This window comes from Lithobates pipiens, unplaced genomic scaffold, assembly GCF_037356315.1.
Source record: "Lithobates pipiens isolate NorthernLeopardFrog02 unplaced genomic scaffold, aLitPip1_a1.2 Scaffold_16, whole genome shotgun sequence".
In the NCBI taxonomy this organism is placed as follows: domain Eukaryota; kingdom Metazoa; phylum Chordata; class Amphibia; order Anura; family Ranidae; genus Lithobates; species Lithobates pipiens.
In genome coordinates, this window is record NW_027507748.1 from 618,344,216 (window position 1) to 618,368,035 (window position 23,820).

The 23,820-nt window shown below is 45.1% G+C and overlaps 1 protein-coding gene across 2 annotated transcripts in view; it reads right to left on the minus strand.

The window, feature by feature from the left end:
• KATNAL1 (katanin catalytic subunit A1 like 1) overlaps positions 1–23,820 on the minus strand; it is a 179,200-nt gene that overhangs the window by 1,363 nt on the left and 154,017 nt on the right. For both annotated transcript variants that reach the window (XM_077484086.1, XM_077484085.1), the window contains exon 10: positions 6,786–6,912. In XM_077484086.1, coding sequence (XP_077340212.1) covers positions 6,786–6,912 — 127 coding nt within the window. The remainder of the gene's footprint in view (positions 1–6,785; positions 6,913–23,820) is intronic.

Sequence of the window (23,820 nt, forward strand, 5' to 3'; positions counted from 1 at the left end):
TGTATTCTAGTGCAGATGAAAGATTTGTATGTGAACTGAATGACGTGTTGTCGTTGGTCTGGACTAAACTTATGGTCTTGTTCCCACTTAGACAGGATGGCTGGTGGCTTTCTGGGGGTGTAATCAATAATTTATAAGTGGTAGAGAGCACATGTGGCAGGAAGCGTTGTCTGAACAGTATTCTTCAAGAGTAGTGAGTGGTTGACTAAAATTACCAGAGGGCGGTATGGACTTTAGGAAATGACTAAGTTGAGAGCCCTCCAAATGTCTAGCTGGAACGTACCTGAGGAATTCGTAAGGGTAGGTATCGATGGCCAGTTCCCCAAGATTAGAAAGTAAGATGCTTGAAAATGGCCAGAGTCTGACAGATTTTGGAAGGCGACATCCTGATATCCCGGGGTAAACAATGGGTTCCCTAATATGGGGAATAATGCTGAGTTTTTAGAGGAGAGAGGGGCTTGTGTGAAAAGATGTGAGCAAATTCATGTAGTGGGGCCAATAATGGGGTGGCATTTCATATTTATGGGCAGTGACTGATAACACCAAGGAGCCCTGTGAAGAGGCACTTCACTTTGGGCTTGTTCCAACTGGGGCCAGAGTTTGGTGTCAACACTAGTCAATGAGTCTACCCAAATGTGTTGCATAGCAGTATTTTCGTATGTCTGGCACTGCTGATCCACCATATTTGGGTAATGAAAGTAGTCTTCGATATAGTCGTGCACGTTTGTGGGCCCAAATGAAGTCCACAAACAATGATTGTGTCTGTTTGAAGTAGCTAGAAGAAATTGGCAGAGCCTGAAATAGGTATGTAAACTTAGGAAGGATACTCATTTTGAGTATATTGCAGTGGCCAAACCACAAATGCAGTCCAGTGTGCCATGTATTTAGAAAAATTCAAAACTTTTTTCAGAAGTGGGTGAAAATTCAGGTCGAATCGTTGTTAGAGTTTAGGGGATGAGCGAACCTAGATATTTCAAGGCAGATTTCATCCATTTTAGTTTAAAGCTTGCTTGAAGACGTAATAGAAGAGGCTGCTGTATACCCACCCCCATGGCTTTGGACTTGGCAAAAATTTTCAGGTTTGATAGTGCACCATCAATTACAAATTCGGAGATTCAGCAGCGAGATTGCAGGATTCGTAAGAGAAAACAGCATGTCGTCTACATATGCCAACGCTTTCTGTTGAGAGTTTTCCACGTTAATACCTGTGACATCTGGGTGTAGTCATATTTTACAAAAGAAAGGCTCTAATGACAGCGTAAAGAGAAGGGGTGACAAGGAGAAACCCTGCCTCATCCTATTGGTTATCGTAAAGGGTTCGAATAAAACACCATTTGCTCTGACCTGAGATGTAGGGTTTTAGTAGATTGAATAAATACAGTTAAGCATAGTGTGGCCAAATCCCACATATCTTAAGACCGAGAACATGAAAGGCCAATTAACCCGGTCAAAAACGTTTCGGCATCCATTCCTAGAAAGATACACTGATTGTGGTTGGTGTTGGTACAATGTCTACCTGGTCTAAGTGGACTAGATGTGGTAGATGTTGCTGTAATCTGGTCGCTAAAATGTTTGTAAATAATTTGAGGTCGATATTTAGTAGGGATATTGGCCTATAGCTCCCACAAGAGGTAGGATCTTTGCTTTATTTCGGGATTACTGAGATGTGGGCCTGTAGGGTTTCCCTCAGGAGAGACGTTCCTGATCCCAATGCGTTTTACAGTTTGACTATAAAATAAACTAGAGAGGGGAGTAGTGTATTGTAGTACTTTATGGTGAAGCCATCTAATCCTGGCACTTTCCTCGGTTTAGTGGCCCCTATAGCCCTTTTGAAGTTCATCTATTGTGATGGGGTCTTCCAGCGGCTCACCTACAGTAGGAGTATAGTATTCCCTGCCCTTTTTTGTGTGTGCATGGAAAGTGAGCGGGTATGACCGATGAAGACATGGGGAGCTTTACCGTGCCTAAAAGATGTCTCTTGCACGTACAAAATGTACGTTCTCTGGGATAAGGCTTCTTGCCACAGTCTGGATTGTTTAAAAGGGGAGTTGAGGCATTTTGCGTCAATGGTAATGATACGTATTGACATGTTTGTGTGCTGTTGGTGATGAAGTGCAGATGCGAAGAAGAATCACTACAACAGTCTTAAGGCACTTCTAGATATAAGTAGGTAGGGAGGGGGAGATGATACCTGTACTTGTGCTCTTTACAATAATAAAAACAGAACAGTAGTATATGAAAAAGAAGAGCAAAGATATACAGAACAAATTGCATTGAATATAGTGGTAACAATTATCCTTATACAAAGCCGTATGCATAGCACACTTCGTGCTGGGGGTGTGTGTGAATTAATCATGACTGTAAGTCCAGTATGAACTTCTAAGAAAGAAAAAGAATATTCACAAATTTCCCAATACTCAGGGCTCTTGTGTAACATGGATAATATGATCCAGCCTATTTACTAAGTTAGTGCATAAGGTGGCAAACAGAACTAACCGGGGTTTCTTTCATTATTGTTCTAGTAGAGTTGTTGACAGTTAGGATTTCTGATTTACATTGCTGCGTGGCGGATTGGACGGAAGAGGTAGGGAGAGACCCAATTCTGCAGCTTCTTGTATCCATCTTTTGGGGTGTTTATGATGATTTGTTGGCTTTGGTAGGTGACTAGGAGCTTTGTGGGGAAGCCCCAGTGGTGGATGATATTGCAGTCTCTCAGAGTTGCTGTGATGGTCGCAAATTATTTTCTGTGCTGAGAGGTTGCAGCCAGGTCTTGGTATAGAAGTACTCCAGCCTAATGGACGAGGGAGGTTGTGAGCTGTTCTAGCCACATGGAGAAGCCGCTCCTTGATGTGGTAAAAATGTATCCTTGTCAGGTCGTCTCTATGGACTGTGTCTGGAAGGTGGGCAAGTTTTGGCATCCTGTGTGCCCTATCCATGAGGAAATCTCTGGGGGTCAGGTCCGGAATTCACTTCAGAAAAAGTTGCAGATATGGGATCAGGTAATTTGGCTTAACTGCTTCAGGGAACCCCTTATCTTATTTGGTCATGAGCGGTCTTCAAGGTCTGCCATTTTTATTAGGGGTTTACGGATCTGCTCAGCATGTTCTTCATGCGCATCAACCATCTCATCATGTGCTTTGACCACTTCAGTTATCTGGTTTTCCAGATATTTAGTGCGGTCATCAATATCATCAATTCTGTTAGTGAGGTGAGAGGAGCGCAGCTCATTTTGCAAACCTATTTAGAGGGATAGGAGCATGGCCTTCGGAGTATTCTTAGAGGCAGGGAAAGCTGCTAGAGACGCTGTGTGTTCTGCCTGCAGCTCTGCTTGTGTGCCTGAGGTGTCAGCCGAATGGTGCTTTTTTTGCAGAGGGGAGCTTGTGAGGGGAATGTGCAAGGGAATGTGCAGCTCTATTACCCTGATCTACTGGTGAGGCATGGTGAGAGGATTCCTTCATGTCAGAGATTTTCCAGCACCTCTTCTGACTGTTGGGGAGGCGAAGGAGGAGATTCTCCTCGGTATCATCTTGTGCTCATCTGCCCACCGACAGTATGTAGAAGTCTGTGAGGTGGGGCGCTTCTGGTGCTTTGATTTTTTTGCCTGACGTAGCCTAATTGTGTGTTTGAGGGGTGGCCTCCCTGTGGGGCAGTTGCGGATGACTGATGTTGTGAGCTGATTTGGAGATCTAAGTGTCAGCGGAGCTTCACAGCCGAGCAGCCATCTTCAGCAGCATCCAGGACATGCCCCCTTTTTTTTTTTTCAGAACAGACTTTGCATATCTCTTCTGCTGAAAGCAACCCCCCCATAACAATTTTTTAAATGGTGTACACTGCCTGTGGAGCATGTACAGTGCAGTGTACACCCTGGATAATTTCTGGCATCTGTCGGATTCTGGGAAAGCATCAGACGTGGCCACTGAAGGAAAGGACATCAGCAACGTGGGACTTGGAAAAGTGGTATAGACGATGGCAGCTCCAGAAAATAGAGTAGTGTGCAAGCAGGTGAGTGCAGTTCAGCGTTAAGCATTTTAGATCCGCTAAATACATTTCATCAAAACAATAAAAGTGTTGATTTCTTTACACAGCAGATACTGCCTCATCAGAAAAGACTGTCTCAACATGGAAAGCAAGGGTTCTACTCAAGCTGTGGTTTTCTAAATAAAACAAACCGAAAGACTTTGCACACCTTTTGCTTTGATGCACCTGGAATGGGCCCAGTTAAAAATGAATAAAAAAAAGCATCTGAAGGAGGTGACCATTGTAAGAAGACTGTCCTGTGCAGGTGTACATTCTTGTGGTTTTGGATCCTTGAGTTCTCTAGGAGGAGTGGCAACACCCTCACCTAAGGAAACAGGGCGAAAGCCTGGATCTAAGTTAAGGTCTATTTTTTTTGTTTTGCTAATAATTGGGGTTTTTATTGTTTGCACCTAGCAAATTTGAATAGGGTTGGACCTCCAGTGTTTGTTTATATCCTTCTCACAGAGCTGCTGTGGATTGGCTGTGTCTACACCGTAGGTCCATGTAGACTTCTATAGTCCATTGTAATTCACTGTGCAACAATGAACAGCGAAAGATGTATAAAAAAAAGGGAGTAGGCCACTTACGTGGTCCATCAAACCACTGGCACAACTTATCAGATAGAATCCTAATAACATGGGTATTGCCATAGCTGGCTTCCACCACAAACTTAACCTTTTTGTGATATCACACATTTTATCACAAACCTGATGACATCTTTACCTAACCTATTTGCTACTGATTTTGGTATCATCTAAGGGTCATACATACATTTCTCTAAATCAGGGATAAGCAACCTTTCAGAGGTTGAGATCTACCTGGACAACATGGAGGAAATAAAAGTTACTTGGGTAAGGGGGGGGGGGGGGTGACTCAGTTTGAATTTTTTCAAACCCCCTGTGACCCCACTCCCACCCAAAGCAGTGTCCTTTGCTTCCGTTCACATCATCCCCACTTCAGTAGTATCCTCTGCCCCTACATACCGCAGCGTCTGCTTCCTTTTCGGAAGTAAAAGTGTGACCGTCTCAGACCATGGTCTTCAAAAAACAGATGGCCAAAATAACAGGCTGAATGACTCTATATGAAAAAAACTGGGAACCTCAGGCACTATATTCCTCCCAAGGAATTTTGACTTTTGTCTTCTGACACTATCTCTACTTATAAATCAACTGCCCAGTTGTCTCCCCTTCTCCCAGCTATCCCTACCTCCTCTCTTCGTCATTCTTGCTTTTTTCTATCCATTTAGTTATGACATCTTGATACCTACATATCATACACCCCTTGTAAAAACTAAAGCATAGCCACTTTACAATGTTTTTCCATACCAGCTATCTTTGTATGTTCTATGCCATACACATTTTGTGTAACTGTATTGCTGTACTAAAAAATTGTAACACCACTGTCTTATTGCCTGTACTTTTTAATCAAACATGTAGAGATATTGAACAAGAAAAAGGCTGGACCATTTAGCCCTTTGAGGGTAGGGTGTGAAGATAAAAAAAGATAAGCGTACTATGTTTGAAAGTGCACTTATGGTTTAATGTGTGTGTAAAAATGTATCTTTACAGAGAAACAGCCATGCAAAAGATAATTAAATAAAACTGCAAAAATACTGCCGAGATATTCCAATTTGTAATTACACTTCGAAGGAACTAAAAACAGATGATTAATTGTACAGGCAGTTTTGACAGCTAATGGACTACTAAATTATTAACAAAAGATTACGGTTTCATCCAGTGAGGTTTCACCTTTAGCGTTAAATAGTCAAATGAATTGGGCATTACAATGAAGGAAAATTACACATTAACATTGCGCATATTCACATTAACATTGTGCACATTCAATCAGCTTGTGTCTAGCTCTTGGCCATCCACCATTTTTTAGAATGGTTAAACAGAATGTAATGTTTTTTAGCATATGATTTATAATGTGGTCATAAAGGCATATTATGACACCAAGATGAACGCATATTAAAGAACATCATAAAATATTTTTATTACCCGTTAACCTGTCAGTAGATACTTATTTTTTCACTTCCTTTAACAGCGTAACATTGCTCTATTTTGCAATCAAATTGAACAGCACTGTTGTCACCCTATAGACTGGGTAGTCTTAGCTATATATGTGATTTTAAATGTACTTTAAAGACTAGCTCTATGCTTGCATCCCCTCCACCTCCACACACTCCATCCCCTTCAACTTCCGTGCAGCTCCCACATGTTGCCCCTTTCATAACTTTTCAGTCTCCAAAATTTGTCTTTACCCCCTAAACTCTTTTTCTTAACAAATCTCATCACCTACCATTGGTTACTCAACTATAGATTTAACGCTCATGTTATGGTCAACTGGCAGGTTGTAATGACAAGCATAATAGTTTTTAAGTCAGGCTGAGTTACCTCCTGCTCCATCTGCATTGTCATGTTAGAAGTGAAGGCCATGGCCATGTCTAGTGAAGAGTTGAGCCAGATAACTGAGCGTGCTATAGAAGTGCTGATTGTTTGCCCCTAGTCATGTCCACAACCTTGTGGGCAGCTCACGAAGGCGTTGAGGTCATTCCTTGTGCTGAAAGGGACGGTGGAGTAGTAGCTAAGGGTTGGGTCTGTCGGTCATCTTGGATAAGCCCCACTCTTAACAGTTCTACAGATTCTACTCACTATCCAAACAACATCTCCTAAACATTCTTTACCTCACATGCAGTCATTCAATGTTTTAACATTTCACACTGTCTCTGCTTTCTGTAACTAAGAATTTAAAAAAAAATATCATACCTGCAAACATTAGTTATATCAGCACCAGAATACCCCTCAATTCTCTCAGCAATGACATCCAAGTCTATTCCAGAATCCAACTCAACTTCTCGTAAGTTTATCTTAAGCAGTTCAGCTCTTCCAGAAGCTGTAAGGAAAAGATAATTTTGTTTCTTTGTCTGTTGGTTAGAATGTGGGAGAGATATTTTACATTTTCCTACAATAAAACCAGAACTTTACAATATTCCATTTCCAATTTATGATAATCTAAAAAGACTAGGCACAATTTCTCCAAAATATTAGCCTATCAAAATAAATTAACTTTAGCTACAATATTCAATGATAAAACAAAAGCATTAACTTCAAATAAAGACCTATATGCACAGTGGACCACTGTCATATTACACCTGTGATACAGCAGTAGTGAATGACACTTATGCCGTGTACACACGATCGCACATTCCGACAACAAAATACATGTTTTTTTTTTTACGGATGTTGGCTCGAACTTGTCTTGCATACACACGGTCACACAAATCTTGTCGGAAATTCCAATCACCAAGAATGCGGTGACCTACAAAATGTACGAAGAGCCAAGAAAAATGAAGTTCAATAGCCAGTGCGGCTCTTCAGCTTGATTCCAAGCATGCGTGGATCTTTGTGCGTCGGAATTGTGTAGACACGATCGGAAGTTCCGACAACCGATTTTGTTGTCGGAAAATTTGAGATCCAGATCTCAAATTTTGTTTGTCAGGAATTCCAACTGAAAATGTCCGATGGAGCCTACACACGGTCGGAATTTCCGACAAAAGGATCTAACATGTGCATTAGGCTGCCTATTGTACAGAACATATACTCTAGGGCAGGGGTAGGCAACCTTTTGAGCACAGTGTGCCAAAAAATGTTTTCAAAGAAATTGAGTGTGCCGATTTTATAACGAAAAAATGTCAACTTCACACTCTCAATTTACGAAAAGGATTTTTTATAAAGTAAATGCTGTAAACTACTTTAATAGTGAGAAATTAATATTCTGCAACTCCACACCTCAGATCACTGCCCCACCACTGTAACTCCCTTGCTCATCTGCCCCACCACTGTACCCCTTTGCTCATCTGCCCCACCACTGTACCCCTTTGCTCATCTGCCCCACCACTGTAATCCCTTGCTCATCTGCCCCACCACTGTATCACCTTGCTCATCTGCCCCACCACTGTAACCCCCTGCTCATCTGCCCCACCACTGTAATACCTTGCTCATCTGCCCCACCACTGTAACCCCCTGCTCATCTGCCCCAACACTGTACTACCCTGCACATCTGGCCCAACACTGTACCCTCCTGCTCATCTGCCCCACCACTGTAACCCCCTGCTCATCTGCCCCACCACTGTAACCCCCCTGCTCATCTGCTCCACCACTGTACCCCCCTGCTCATCTGGACCACTACTGTACCCCCTGCTCATCTGCCCCACCACTGTAACCCCCCTGTTCATCTGCCCCACCACTGTAACCCCCCCTCCTCATTTTCTCTACCACTGTAACCCCCCCTCCTCATCTGCTCCACCACTGTAACCCCCTGTTCATCTGCCCAACCACTGTACATCTGCGCCACCACTGTACCCTCTGCTCATCTGCGCCACCACTGTTTCAACCAAAGAGAATTGCTATGTAGGTTTAATGGAGGTACTAATGAGAGATTAGGACCGTTGTCTGGTCATAATTATCCCCATTTCCAATTACTGCTACTTTGATGGCCATACATGTGCAGATTTCCAAGAGATTTTTATCTCATGCTTCCTAATAGAAGCGTAATATTGGTACAATTTGATCATACTCGGTATATCACCACATGTATGGCCATAGGAGGCGCCTCTATCTGTTTTATTGTCGTATGTATGAGTATGTCTGGTTTTGTTTGTTGAAAGTCAGGATGTATGAACTGTGCAGATAAGGATGATTTTCTTTTGTCATCTTTGGTTAATGTTGTGTAAACATCTAGGATCGATTGATGCAATTCAATCAAGGTTTATTGTTTTATGTATAGAAAGAAATAAAAATATTTTTGATATTAATCAAATGTCCTATGTGTTCACCGAAACCTAAGGTAGCTACTTTTCTTTTTTCCTGGTGTTGGTACGCAAGTTAAAAGCGAGACACAACAGCAGGGGAAAAGTCTATTTTCTTTCTTTTTTTCTGACCACTGTAACCCCCCCTGCTCATCTGCCCTAACACTGTAACCCCCCCTGCTCATCTGCCCTAAAACTGTACCCCCCCTGCTCATCTGCCCCACCACTGTACCCCCCTGATCATCTGTTCCCCCACTGTAAACCCCCTGCTCATCTGCTCCACTACTGTATCACCCTGACAATCTGCCCCACCAACGTACCCTTTTCTCATCTGCCCCACCACTGTACTACCCTCCACATCTGTCCCACCACTGTACACCCCCGCTCTTCTGTCCCACCACTGTAACCCCCCTGCTCATCTGCCCCACCACTGCAACCCCCCTGCTCATCTGCCCCACCACTGCAACCCCCCTGCTCATCTGCCCCACCACTGTAACCCCCCTTGCTCATCTGCCCCACCACTGTAACCCCCCTTGCTCATCTGCCCCACCACTGTAACCCCCCTGCTCATCTGCTCTACCACTGTAACCCCCCTACTCATCTGCTCTACCACTGTAACCCCCTTGCTCATCTGCTCTACCACTGTAAGCCCCCTGCTCCACCACTGTAACCCACCTGCTCCAACACTGTAACCCCCCCTGCTCATCTGCTCCACCACTGTAACCCCCCCTGCTCATCTGCCCCACCACTGTAACCCCCTGTTCATCTGCCCCACCACTGTACATCTGTGCCACCACTGTAACCCCCCTGCTCATTTGCTCTACCACTGTAACCCCCTGGTCATCTGCTCCACCACTGTAACCCCCCTGCTCATCTGCTCCACCGCTGTAAACCCCCTGCTCATCTGCCCTAACACTGTAACCCCCCTGCGCATCTGCCCTAACACTGTAACCCCTTGCTCATCTGCCCCAACACTGTACCCCCCTGATCATCTGCTCCCCCGCTGTAACCCCCCATGCTCATCTGCTCCACCACTGTACCACCCTGCTCATCTGCCCCACCACTGTAACCCCCCTGCTCATCTGCTCCACCACTTTACCACCCTGCTAATCTGCCCCACCAACGTACCCCTTTCTCATCTGCCCCACCAACGTACCCTTTCTCATCTGCCCCACCAACGTACCCCTTTCTCATCTGCCCCACCAACGTACCCCTTGCTCATCTGCTCTACCACTGTAAGCCCCCTGCTCCACCACTGTAACCCACCTGCTCCAACACTGTAACCCCCCCTGCTCATCTGCTCCACCACTGTAACCCCCCCTGCTCATCTGCCCCACCACTGTAACCCCCTGTTCATCTGCCCCACCACTGTACATCTGTGCCACCACTGTAACCCCCCTGCTCATTTGCTCTACCACTGTAACCCCCTGGTCATCTGCTCCACCACTGTAACCCCCCTGCTCATCTGCTCCACCGCTGTAAACCCCCTGCTCATCTGCCCTAACACTGTAACCCCCCTGCGCATCTGCCCTAACACTGTACCCCCTTGCTCATCTGCCCCAACACTGTACCCCCCTGATCATCTGCTCCCCCGCTGTAACCCCCCATGCTCATCTGCTCCACCACTGTACCACCCTGCTCATCTGCCCCACCACTGTAACCCCCCTGCTCATCTGCTCCACCACTTTACCACCCTGCTAATCTGCCCCACCAACGTACCCCTTTCTCATCTGCCCCACCAACGTACCCTTTCTCATCTGCCCCACCAACGTACCCCTTTCTCATCTGCCCCACCAACGTACCCCTTTCTCATCTGCCCCACCACTGTACTACCCTGCACATCTTCCCCGCCACTGTAGTACCCTGCTCATCTGTCCCACCACTGTAACCCTCTATACACCTGCCCCACCAATGTTCCCCCTTGCTCATCTGCCCCACCACTGTACTTCCATGCACATTTGCTCCACCACTGAGCCATCTTCTCATCTGCCCCTCCACTGTAACCAGCTTTCTCATTTGCCCCACCACTGTACCTCCATGCACATTTGCTCCACCACTGAACCATCTTCTCATCTGCCCCACCACTGTAACCCCCTTTCTCATCTGCCCCACCACTGTACCTCCTGCACATCTGTCCCATCTCTGTTCCCCCTGCTCTTCTGCCCCACCACTGTAACCCCCTGTTCATGTGTTTCACCGATGTACCTCTTTTCTCCTCTGCACATCTGCCCCACCTCTGTACCCCCTGCTCCTCTGCCCCACCGCTTTAACCCCCTGCTCATCTGTTCCACCAATGTATGAACTTTCACCTCTGCCCAAACCCTGAACCCCCCTGCTCCTCTTTGCCACCACTGTAACGCCCTTCTCATCTGGCCCAACACGTTAGCCCCCTGCTCATCTTTGCCACCACTGTAACACCCTTCTCATCTGTCCCACCACTGTAACCCCCTGCTCATGTGCCCCATTACTGAACCCCACTGCTTTTCTGTCCCACCACTGAACCCCCTTCTCATCCCTCCCACCACTGAACCTCCTGCACATCTGCCCCATCACTGTATCCCCTTGCCCTTCTGTCCCACCACTGTAACCCTCCTGCTCATCTGCACCATCAATGTACCCCTCTTCTCATCTGCCCCACCACTGTACCTCCCTGCACATTTGCTTCACCGCATTATCCCCATGCTCTTCTGTCTCACTACTGAATCACCTTCTCATCTGTCCTAACACTGAACTTAACTGCACATCTGTCTCACCTCTGGGTATTTTCTGAAAGCAGTGGGCATGTGTGCAAGATCATAAGTTGGGCCCCCGCAGCTGAAGTAGTTGGTGTGATTTTCATTGAGCTGAATACTGATTGTGGCTTAAAGGGACACAGAGTGCAGGGGTTCAGTAGTAAGTGACGCAAAAGTTCAGAAATAATTTCAACAAAGCTCCCAGAAGCTCAACATTTATTCCACAAGCTGTCACCTGATTGTGGTTTTCTCAATCACAGTGAATTCCCTTCTTTCTGAGATTGGTAGTGGCAACCAAGTGGGTCATCTTCCTCCAGATGGTGGACGGGGCTAGCAGGACTGTGATTGGCTTTAGTACTGGCCAAGACAGTCCTCCTCCTCCTGGAAACAGGGACCACCCCCCCCAGCAGAACTGCACCCAATCTCTTTCCCATCACAGAAGCTGACGATCGCAGCTACAGCAAAGTTAGAGAACGGATTGGAATGCATTAGTGTCTGACACTTCCCTGCGCTGCTCTGCTGATGAGGAGAGAGTGGAGTGCTGACAAAAGGGGCTTTGCGTGAAGCTTGCTGCACCCGTGCCATGGGTTGCCTACTGCTCTAGGGATACCAGTTCAGGTGAGGGACAAAAGTTTGTTTTTAGCCAGAAGCTATCTTGATGTAGAGATTAAAGCAGATAAAAATGTTCTTGAGTAAGGTGAGGGTTTTTTCATGTGTTTTTTTCAAAATTGTCGCAATTTTTTTGTTTATAGCGCAAAAAATAAAAACCGCAGACGTCATCAAATATCACCAAAAGAAAGCTCTATTTGTGGGGGAAAAAGGATGTTTGGGAGCCACATCACATGCAATTGTCAGTTAAAGCGACACAGTATCGAATTGCAAAAAGTGATCTGGTCTTTGGGCAGCCAAATGGTCTGGGGCTTAATTGGTTAAAGAGAGAAACATTTCCAAAAGCAGAAGAGGTCTATCACCTATGGACACTAGCAAAAAACAAAACAAAAACGGAGTTTCATGGAGTGGGTGAGGTTACAGGAGAGTGCACCTAGGGCAGTCCTGGCAAAGTTCTTCACCAGTGTCCAATTACCTGAAGGAATGCTGAATATAACCCTGTGTCCTTTATATTTAATATAATATGTTTTGCAGGTACAGTTTTTTTCTAGAATAGGCTTTATATGTTTCTTCTGACAAAAAAAAAAAATAGTATTTTCCCATTCACCATCGAATTATTTTCTTGGAGTCCATTGAGGGACACTCTTACTCTGCCGCCTATAGGAGGATTGGACATTGGCAAACAAATAAATTGAAGGCCAGCCCAGGATAACCCATCTTACTACCAGCATGCCCCCGTTTCTAGCACGCAGTACCAAGAACATAATCATGAGCACACTTGTGCCCTTAACCACTTTCAGACCGGACCATTTTGCTGGTAAATGACCAGAGGTCTTTTTACACTTTGGCACTGCGCTGCTTTAACTGGTAATTGCGCGGTCATGCAATGTTGTACCCAAACAAAATTTGCGTCCTTTTCTTCCCACAAATAGAGCTTTCTTTTGATGGTATTTGATTGCCTCTGCGATTTTTATTTTTTGCGATATAAACGTAAAAAGACCGCAAATTTTGAAAAAAAATGATATTTTCTACTTTTTGTTATTAGAAAAATCCAATAAACTCAATTTTAGTCATACATTTAGGACAAAATGTATTCAGCCACATGTCTTTGGTAAAAAAAAAGTCAATAATTGTATATTTATTGGTTTGCGCAAAAGTTGTCACATCTACAAACTAAGGTACGTTTTCTGGAATTTACGCAGCTTTTAGTTTACGACTGCCTATCTCATTTCTTGAGGTGCTAAAATGACAGGGCAGTACAAAACCCCCCCAAATGACCCCATTTTGGAAAGTAGACCCCCTAAGGAAATTGATAAGAGGCATGTTGAGCCCATTGAATATTTTATTTTTTTGCCTCAAGCGATTGAATAATGACAAAAAAAAAATTTTTTTTTTTTTTTTACACAAAGTTGTCACTAAATGATATATTGCTCACACATGCTATGGGCGTATGTGAAATGACACCCCAAAATAAATTCTGCTGCTTCTCCTGAGTACGGGGATACCACATATGTGGGACTTTTTGGGAGCCTAGCCGCGTACAGGGCCCCGAAAACCAAGCACCGCCTTCAGGCTTTCTAAGGGCGTCAATTTTTGATTTCACGCCTCACTACCTATTACAGTTTTGAAGGCCATAAAATGCCAAGATGGCACAAAACCCCCACAAATGACCCCATTTTAGAAAGTAGACACCCCAAGCTATTTGCTGAGAGGCATGTTGAGTCCATGGAATATTTTATATTTTGCCACAAGTTGCGGGAAAATTACAAACTTTTTTTTTTTTTTTTTTTTTTTCACAAAGTTGTCACTAAATGATATATTGCTCATGCATGCCATGGGCATATGTGAAATGACACCCCAAAATAAATTCTGCTGCTTCTCCTGAGTACGGGGATACCACATATGTGGGACTTTTTGGGAGCCTAGCCGCGTACGGGGCCCCGAAAACCAAGCACCGCCTTCAGGCTTTCTAAGGGCGTAATTTTTTGAGTTCACTTCTCACTACCTATTACAGTTTTGAAGGCCATAAAATGCCAAGATGGCACAAAACCCCCACAAATGACCCCATTTTAGAAAGTAGACACCCCAAGCTATTTGCTGAGAGGCATGTTGAGTCCATGGAATATTTTATATTTTGCCACAAGTTGCGGGAAAATTACAAACTTTTTTTTTTTTTCACAAAGTTGTCACTAAATGATATATTGCTCACGCATGCCATGGGCATATGTGAAATGACACCCCAAAATAAATTCTGCTGCTTCTCCTGAGTACGGGGATACCACATATGTGGGACTTTTTGGGAGCCTAGCCGCGTACGGGGCCCCAAAAACCAAGCACCGCCTTCAGGCTTTCTAAGGGCGTTACAGTTTTGAAGGCCATAAAATGCCAAGATGGCACAAACCCCCCCCCCCAAATGACCCCATTTTAGAAAGTAGACACCCCTAAATTTAGGGGTACACTAGTGAGACTAGGTAATAAATGGCGGGTGCCCTGAAACTATAAAAAAATAACTAACCAACCAGCGTCACCTGTAACAGTTATATGGTGATCACTGGTGAAAGGGTTAACTAGGGGGCAATCAGGGGGCTTTATGCGGTAGTATATGGGGGTCCCTGGCGCTATAAAAAGCTGCGGCGAACCTAAATACCTACCTGCCTAACTAGCGTCACCTGTGACACTAATACAGCGATCAGAAAAACGATCGCTTATTAGGCTGGGTTCACACTGGAGCGATGCGGGAACGCCACGAATGCGCGGCGGGTTCCCGCATCGCATGCCTCCCGGCGGCAGTTCACACTGCCCTATGCGAACTGCTGGGAGTGTCAGTGAAATGTTAATGACACCCCCAGATCAGTTCGCATATCGCAGTGCGATCTGCAAACTTGGATCGCATGGTGTGAACACCCATGCGATCCGATTCTGCTGCGGACCAAAAAAAGGGTCCCGTGCGAGTTTGCGGCGGGTGCGACACGAATTCAGCCATACTATCTGTATAGCTGAACTCGAATCGCACAGAGATCGGATGTGATTTGCACTGCAGTGCGGTGCGAATCACATCCGTTCTCATAAACCGCTGCAATGTGAACCCAGCCTTAGTGACACTGGCGACGGGGGGTGATCACGGGGTTAAACCTTTATTGGGGGGGTTAGGGGGGTACCTTAGAACTAAAGGGGGCTAACCCTAACTGCCCTAACAGTTATTAGTCACAAATGACACCTGCCGGGTGATCAGGGGGTTAAACCTTTATTAGGTAATAAATGGCGGGTGCCCTGAAACTATAAAAAAATAACTAACCAACCAGCGTCACCTGTAACAGTTATATGGTGATCACTGGTGAAAGGGTTAACTAGGGGGCAATCAGGGGGCTTTATGCGGTAGTATATGGGGGTCCCTAGCGCTATAAAAAGCTGCGGCGAACCTAAATACCTACCTGCCTAACTAGCGTCACCTGTGACACTAATACGGCGATCAGAAAAATGATCGCTTATTAGGCTGGGTTCACACTGGAGCGATGCGGAAACGCCGCAAATCCGCGGCGGGTTCCCGCATCGCATGCCTCCCGGCGGCAGTTCACACTGCCCTATGCGAACTGCTGGGAGTGTCAGTGAAATGTTACTGACACCCCCAGATCAGTTCGCATATCGCAGTGCGATCTGCAAACTCGGATCGCATGGTGTGAACACCCATGCGATCCGATTCTGCTGCGGGCCAAAAAAAGGGTCCCGTGCGAATTTGCGGCGGGTGCGGCGGGTGTGGCGGGTGCGGCGGGTGCGGCGAATGGCTGAACTCGAATCGCACAGAGATCGGATGTGATTTGCACTGCAGTGCGGTGCGAATCACATTCGTTCTCATAAACCGCTGCAATGTGAACCCAGCCTTAGTGACACTGGCGACGGGGGGTGATCACGGGGTTAAACCTTTATTGGGGGGGTTAGGGGGGTACATTAGAACTAAAGGGGGCTAACCCTAACTGCCCTAACAGTTATTACAGTCACAAATGACACCAATGCAAAAAAAAAAAAAAAAAAAAAAAAAAATGACATTGGTGTCACTGTGACTGGGGGGCAGGGGTAATTGGGGGGGTGATCGGGGGGTAAAGGGGGGGTGTGAGTGTGCCTGGCATGTTCTACTGTGTGTGGGATGTGTTGGTGCAACTCACTGATCCGCTCTCCTCCGTGTCGGAACGAAAAATACCGACACGGAGGAGAGAATACATCACTTCCTCTCCTGTGTTTACATTACAGGAGAGGAAGTGATGTCACCGGGGATTTCCATTCGTCGGGAGCGATCGCGAGGGGGTGGCCATGAATGAATGGCCGTCCCCTCGTCCGGGATCGCTCCCGAACGAAAACCGACCGCCGCAGGCACCGGGCGGGGGCCCGATCGGGCCCCCGACCCGCGGGAGGCAAAGGACGTACATATATGTGCTTATGCCTGCCCGTGCCATTCTGATGACGTACATCGGCGTGAGGCGGTCGGCAAGTGGTTAATGGACTCCAAAAAAAAAAAAAAAAAAAAAAAACTTTGAGGATGGGTACTTTCCTTTTCTTTTGAAAGGCACGGGAAGCCATTAAAGGCCAAGTTCAGTTTAAAAAGAAAAAAAAAATTACATATGCACATTTTTTGCAGGTAAAAAAAAGCAATGGTGGCATTTGGGACTTGTAGTTCATTTGTTCACAGTTCTTTGGCTGAGGAAGATTGATACATTGCACATTATGGCAGGAGCTTCAAGATCCTGCGGCAGGCTGAGTTTCGCTTTAATGCAGCATGTTTATGATGCATACAGAATTTTTTGATACGAAGGCTCGATTAAGTAATTTTAGATATGAACCCAACACTAACAAAATGTTAATGCCTGCTGACTAAGGTAATTAATTTGCTGCCAATGAAGCATAAAAATACTCAAAGTCAGAGGGAATGTTGTAAGCAGTTCTGCAAGCAGAGGTAAATATATCTTAATTAACAAAAACACATAATTAGAGAGCTCCACAAACTCACAGAGCCTCTGGCTCAATTGATAAGGACCAACATTAATATCCAGGGCCTTGTACTGGCAAGGTACATAACAAATACTCTGTCCATTTATAAAAACAACTCTATCATTTCACTACGTAACTTCTTACTTCTTAACTTAATTTTGACGTAAAATTTTGATTTAGTTATAGTTATAGTCTTGACTAAAATGGCATTTTAGTCGTATTTTAGTCATCTGAATTTTTTTAGTTTTAGTCATATTTTAGTTGACTATAATCTACATTTTAGTAGACTAAAATAATTTTAGTCTACTAAAATCGAATGGGTTTAGTTAAACTGTAATGCATGAGTTAAGCGTTTCTCAAGAATTTCTCATTTTATACTCCTGGAGTAAAAATATAATAGGATTTTTTTGTCATACTTACCTGTAAATTCCTTTTCTTTGAGTAAATCATGGGACACAGAGTAAGGCTAATATTCATTACCTACTGGGTTATACTCCATCTCCAGGTGAATGGACACTGGTAGACCAAAGGTCTTCAGACAGGAAGTGATCCCCTATATAACCCCTCCCACACAAATAAGCACTTCAGTTTTTTACCAGTGTCTGCAAGGTGGATGGCACGGTTTGTTTGAGCTCTCTGGGCTCCAGGTCTCTAGTCCCACAAACAGTTCTTAACCACTTCAGCCCTGGAAGGATTTACCCCCTTCCTGACCTTGGTGGTAAGTGTTAATTTTGTCAACAATGAACAAAATATTTTTGGTGACAAAATTAATACTATTTTAGTTGACTAAAATACAACTAAAACAATTCAGATGACTAAAATATGACTAGAACTAAAATCTTAGTCAAGGCTATGACTAAAGCTATATAGAAATTCGATGTAAAAATAAAAAATGAACAATTATATATATCATAATGACTCAATATGTCTGTAGTGCATGTTCAAACCATATATATATATATATATATATATATATATATATATATATATATATTTTTTTTTTTAACATGTTTTCTTTTTCATACATCATGGGACACAGAGTCAGGCTAATATTCATTAACTTACTGGGACATCCCAGAGCAATAGCCTTGAGGTGAGGGAGACACCCTGCCAAACAATAGGCATCAGAACTTATACGGCAGCCCGCAGTAAACTGCGGACAAAAGCCGAATCCTCGGCTGCTCGAAAATCCACTTGATAAAATTTTGTGAACGTATGCACTGAAGACCAGGTAGCAGCTTTACAAATCTGAGCCACAGATACCTGATGGAGAAAAACCCAGGAGGTTCCTACACCCCTGGTAGAATGAGCTCTCATCCTAAAGGGAGGAGCTTTATGTTTCAGACCGTAGGCCTGAATGATCAATTGACGGACCCAACTGGCAAAGGAAGCCTTGAAAGCTGCTTGCCCCTTCTTGGGTCCTTTTGGTGAAACAAAAAACAAGTCTGATCCTCGCATCTCCGCAGATCTAGACAAATAAACCTTGACTGCCTGGACAACGTCCAATGAGTGCAGTAGTCTCTCATTGGAGAAAAAAAGAAGTCAAAACAATGTCCTGATTCAAGTGAAAGGCTTACACCACTTTTGGCAAAAAGGATGGAACAGGTCGTAACATGACCCTATCGTGGTGAAGGGTCAAGTATAGCACGAAAGGGCCCCCAAATCCGACACCCTTCTAGCCGAGGTGATGGCCATCAGGAAGGCTAGCTTGTGTGACAGCAAGTCTCATGGAATTTCCTTGATAGGTTTAAATGGTTGTTTCTGTAACACAGACAACACCAAGTTCAAGTCCCCAGGACACATAGGTGACCTAATGGGGGGAAGCAAGCGAGTTACCCCTTGCATAAAGGTTCAGATCAGTGAATGGGAGGCTAAAGGCCTTTGGAAGAATACTGATAGGACTGAAACTTGACCTCTGATTGTACTCAAAGACAATTTGATTTCCACAGCTGATTGTAGAAAGGAGAGAATTCTCCCAATCGCGTATTTCCAAGGATGCCATTTTCTGGCTTCACAACAAGCAATACAAGCCTTCCAGACCTTATGATTAACTTTTCTAGTGACAGCTTTTCTAGCATTCACAAAAGGTAGACACTACTGGTCCCAAGATGCCACGTTCCTTCAGCACCCTGGCTTCAATAGCCATGCCTTTAAATTTCGAGACTGTAAATTGGGGTGGAATATAGGACCTCAAGACAGTATTCGGGGCCCGTCTATTGTCAGTCTCAGAGTCTCTGGGAACCAAGGCCTTCTGGGCCAGGCTGGTGCCACCAGAATGACTAGAACACATTCTTTCAGAATCCTGCGCAACAAATGTGGAAGGAGAGGAATTGGAGGGTAAGCATAAACCAGGGAGTACTGGCTCCATGGAACTATCAGAACATCTGCTCCGATTGCCAGAGGATCCCTTATTTGGGACACAAATGTAGCTTGTTGTTGAACCTGGATGCCAATAGGTTGACCTCTGGCCCTCCCGAATGCCAGCAAATTTCCTGGAACACCCCTGGGTGTAGGGACCATCCCCCTGGGTAGTTCTGCTGGTAACTGAGGTAATCTGCCTTCCGGTTCTCTACTCCCAGGATATGTCCCTCTGCTCAGGCTAGTATGTGGTTCACCTCCTTCAGAGCTGAACGACTCCTGGTACTGCGTTGGTGGTTTATATAGGTGACTGCAGTGGCATTGTCGGACTGAACCCTGATAGGGCAGTCCTGAAGCTGTAGGGCCAGACATACTGTCCGTAAGGATGTTGATGGGCAGGATCTGTTCTGTCCTTGACCATTTCCCCTGAGCTGTGAGCCCTTCTAGGGTCGCTTCCCAGCCTGAGAGACCGGCATTTGCAGTCAGTACTCTCCAAGTTACCGGGAGAAAGAATTTTCCCTTTTGCAGGTTCTGATCCTGAAACCACCAGTTTAGGCTTAAGCGTGCCTGAGCAGATAAGCACATTGGATAATACAGGGCTTGTCCTCTTCTGTTCCAGGCCAACAAGATGTCTTGTTGTAGCAGCCTGGAATTTAACTGGGCATAGGGCACTGCCTCGAAGGAGGATACCATCTTCCCTAGAAGGCTCATACAGAGCCTAATGGAGGGTTGTCTGGTACCCCTTATCTGACGTACCTGATTCTTTAGGGTACAGATCCTTGCGGATGGCAAGAATACTCTTGCCTGGACCATATCTAGGATTAGACCTAAATACTTTAGACCTTGAGCTGGTTTCAGTTTTGATATTTCGGAACCAGCCTAATACCGCACTGTGCACGTTATGCTCTGTTCTGGAGCCTGTAATTAGTGATCTCTGAGCAGGAGGTTGTCCATATACCCAAGCACCAGGATCCCTTGGGCCCTTAAAAGACTCAGTACTGATGCTAGGACCTTTGTGAACAACTTGGGAGTTGTAGCAAGCCCGAAGGGTAGAGCCACAAACTGAAAATTACGTTCCTCTATCACAAATCGCAGGAACCTCTGATTAGGCTGAAAGATAGGTACGTGTGAATATGCGTCTTTTATATCGATGGATATATATCGAGGGTAGAGCCACAAGCAGAAAATGATGTTCCTCTACTGCAAATCGCAGGAACCTCTAACGAGGCTGAAAGATAGGCATGTGTAAATACGCATCTTTTATATCGATGGAGGCTAAAAAATCTTCCATCTGGAGCAAGGCTACACTTGAGCGGACAGACTCCATCCAAATGGACTGGATTAGGAGATACTGGTCTAGGGATCTTAGGTCCAAAAAATGGGCATTGTGACCCCGTTTGGTTTTTAAACCGTAAAACAGGTTCACTCTTTCGAATACAGGAACCTGTACAATCACTCCTTGATGCACTAAATTATTTAGCGCCTGAAGCAATAAGTCTCTTTTTGGAGGATCCAAGGGAACGCTGGATTTTAAAAAACCTCTGAGGGGAACCCCCTGCAACTCCAGCATGTAACCACAAGATATAATTGAGGTGACCCACACGTGCTGAATTATTGTTCTCCAAATGTCTGCAAAGTGCTGCAGCCTTCCCCCCACTCGATGGAGTGGGGGCGTCCCCTCAAAAGGGGGGCTTGGTGCTGGGTTTAGAAGAATTTTGGATCCATGGCTTTTTCTGGCCCTGGCCTTGCGGCTTGCCCCGGCCCTAGCGCCCTGGCGCTGAGACATTTGAGGAAGCAGTCCCTGATTTTTTAAATGAGGGACGCCTGGTGCTTTTCTTCACAGGAAGTAGAGAACTCTTCCCTCCGGAAATCTTTTGGATTTATTTGTCCAAATGATCATCAAATAAGTGTTCCCTATGAAAAGGGAAACTTGCCAATAACTTTTCATAAGGAAGCTTGACTCACCAGTTCTTAAGCCAAAAAAGTCTGCACATATGTAAAGACAAAGAGCCAAAACGAGAAACCTGCTGTATTGAATCCTTTTAAGTCATAAACAGCAAAACACAGCAGGAATATTGGTATTGTTTTCAGGCAGATCATCCTCCTGGTTAGGCATATCAGGCCGTTTGACCTGATCGTTTACAGACTGGCAGATACAAATTGCTGAAAAAGCTGGCTGAATAGCTGAACTGGCCAAAGAAAAGGAAACCTTTAATATTGACTCCAATTTCTTGTCAACAGGGTCTTTCAAGCCCTGTGCGTTATCTACCAGACAAATTAATTTCTTGTTTAAGGAAGAGACTGCTGCATCTAAGGCTGGCATGTTCCCTTTTTTAACAAACTTTTCATCCATGGGTTATAAAAAGGGAAAACCTCTTAAGAGGAACAAAATCCTGTCAGGATGTTCCCAATCAGCATACACGCCTGTTCCAGCAGAGGACCAGGGGGGCTCAAGTCAACTCTACAAGAGGCAACTTAAAGGCAGAACAAACCATTTCAGTCAGAGTCGGGATGAAAGGCCTCTGCCGCTGAGAGGCAGACATCAACTGGGTATCCTTTTGTCCAGATTGCCTGGATGCAGCCTCATCCGCCAAGGCCCTCCACATAATCCTGAGCTTTTTAGTTCTTCCCTATTCTCAACCCATTCCTGATCCAAACTAGGAGGCTCTGGGGAGGGGGATCTGATGCGCTTCTTACCACCCTGAGGGATGGAGGCAATCCTACCATCAAACCTGTGCTCTAACCCAGCTAGGGCCGAGGACAGTTCATCCTTGGTGATAAAGGGTGTAGCATCCTGGCGAACGGACGTGGCTGTATACGTATATGATGCAAATCTTTATGCTCCAAGATAAAGGCTACTGCGCATGTGCGGCAAAGCCGTGTGCGTAATGGCCGCTAAACAAACTGCTGAGTACAGCGGCACTCTTGCGAACGCACCTGCACCATGGTGAACCAAGGATAAATGGCGCACCGTTGTGAGCCATCATACAGTTAAAAAAACTGCCAGACACAAGCAAAAAAAAAAAAAGGTACACTTTGCAAACACCCACAGCTAGCCCAAAACTCCCCCGTATGTCACTGCACACAGGTGTCCAGCCTCTAGCTAGCTAGACTGATTGTTACCATCACTGGGGCACCCCACAATAATAAAGGGGTTTCACTTACCCGTCCAGGCGTAGGAAAGCTTAGAAACTAAGAGCCCAATCTTCACCCTTCACGGCGGGTTCCTGTCACCTGAGGACCTTCAAGGAGTGGGTACCCTTTTCATGTTTGGGGTCCACTCCCTTGGACCTGTACAGCACCCTACAGGAATGCCTTTGTGCTGTGGTGTCCAGGATTCCACTTCACAGGGTCCAGGCAGTATTACAGGAAAAACCTCTTGAGTCTTCTTTGTGAAGCTCGGGTACCATTTATCTAAGCATATAAAGTCTGTGTCAAATGGATCTGATTGGTCAATCCCTTGATTCATTTAACCACTTGCTGACCACCGCACACACATATACATTGGCAGAATGGCACAGGCAGGCAAATAGGAGTACCTGTACGTCCCTTTAAATTTGCCGCCTATCGCTCACGGGTCCCACAAACTTTTTTACCAAAAATACGTAGAAGAATACATATCAGCCTAAACTGTGGAAGAAATTAGTTTTTTTATATATTTTTGGGGGATTTTTATTATAGCAAAAAGTAAAAAATATTCTTTTTTTTTTTTAAATTGGCGCTTTTTTTTTTGTTTATAGCGTAAAAAATTAAAAACGCAGAGGTGATCAAATACCACCAAAAGAAAGCTCTATTTGTGGAAAAAAAGGAAGTCAATTTTATTTGGGTACAATGTCGCACAACCACGCAATTGTCGGCTAAAGCAACGCAGTACAGAATCACAAAAAATGCTCTGGTCAGGAAGGGGGTAAATCCTGTATCAATCCACCACTGTGCTCATCTGCAGGACTTCTTTCCTCTCTTGCATGGGCTTGGCTGAAGGAGCCATTGGCCTCTGCTGCTGTCAGTCAAATCTAGTGAGGAGGGAGCGAGGGGTGGCAATGGACACACAGAGTCCGGTTCAGGAGCGAGTGTGCACATGTACCACAACAGGAAGCAGCTTCCTATAGTGGCACACGCAATAGAAGAGGAGCCTAGAGCACCAGCAGGCGACCCCAGAAGAGGAGGTTTGGGACTGCTATGTGCAAATACCACTGCACAGAGAAGGTTAGTATAATGTGCTTATTTTAGGGGAAAAAAATGTAACTTTACAAATCACTTTTACCTTTTCTGAGTGCTCCCCAATACCGAACCGAAGAGCGAGAGAAGACCCCC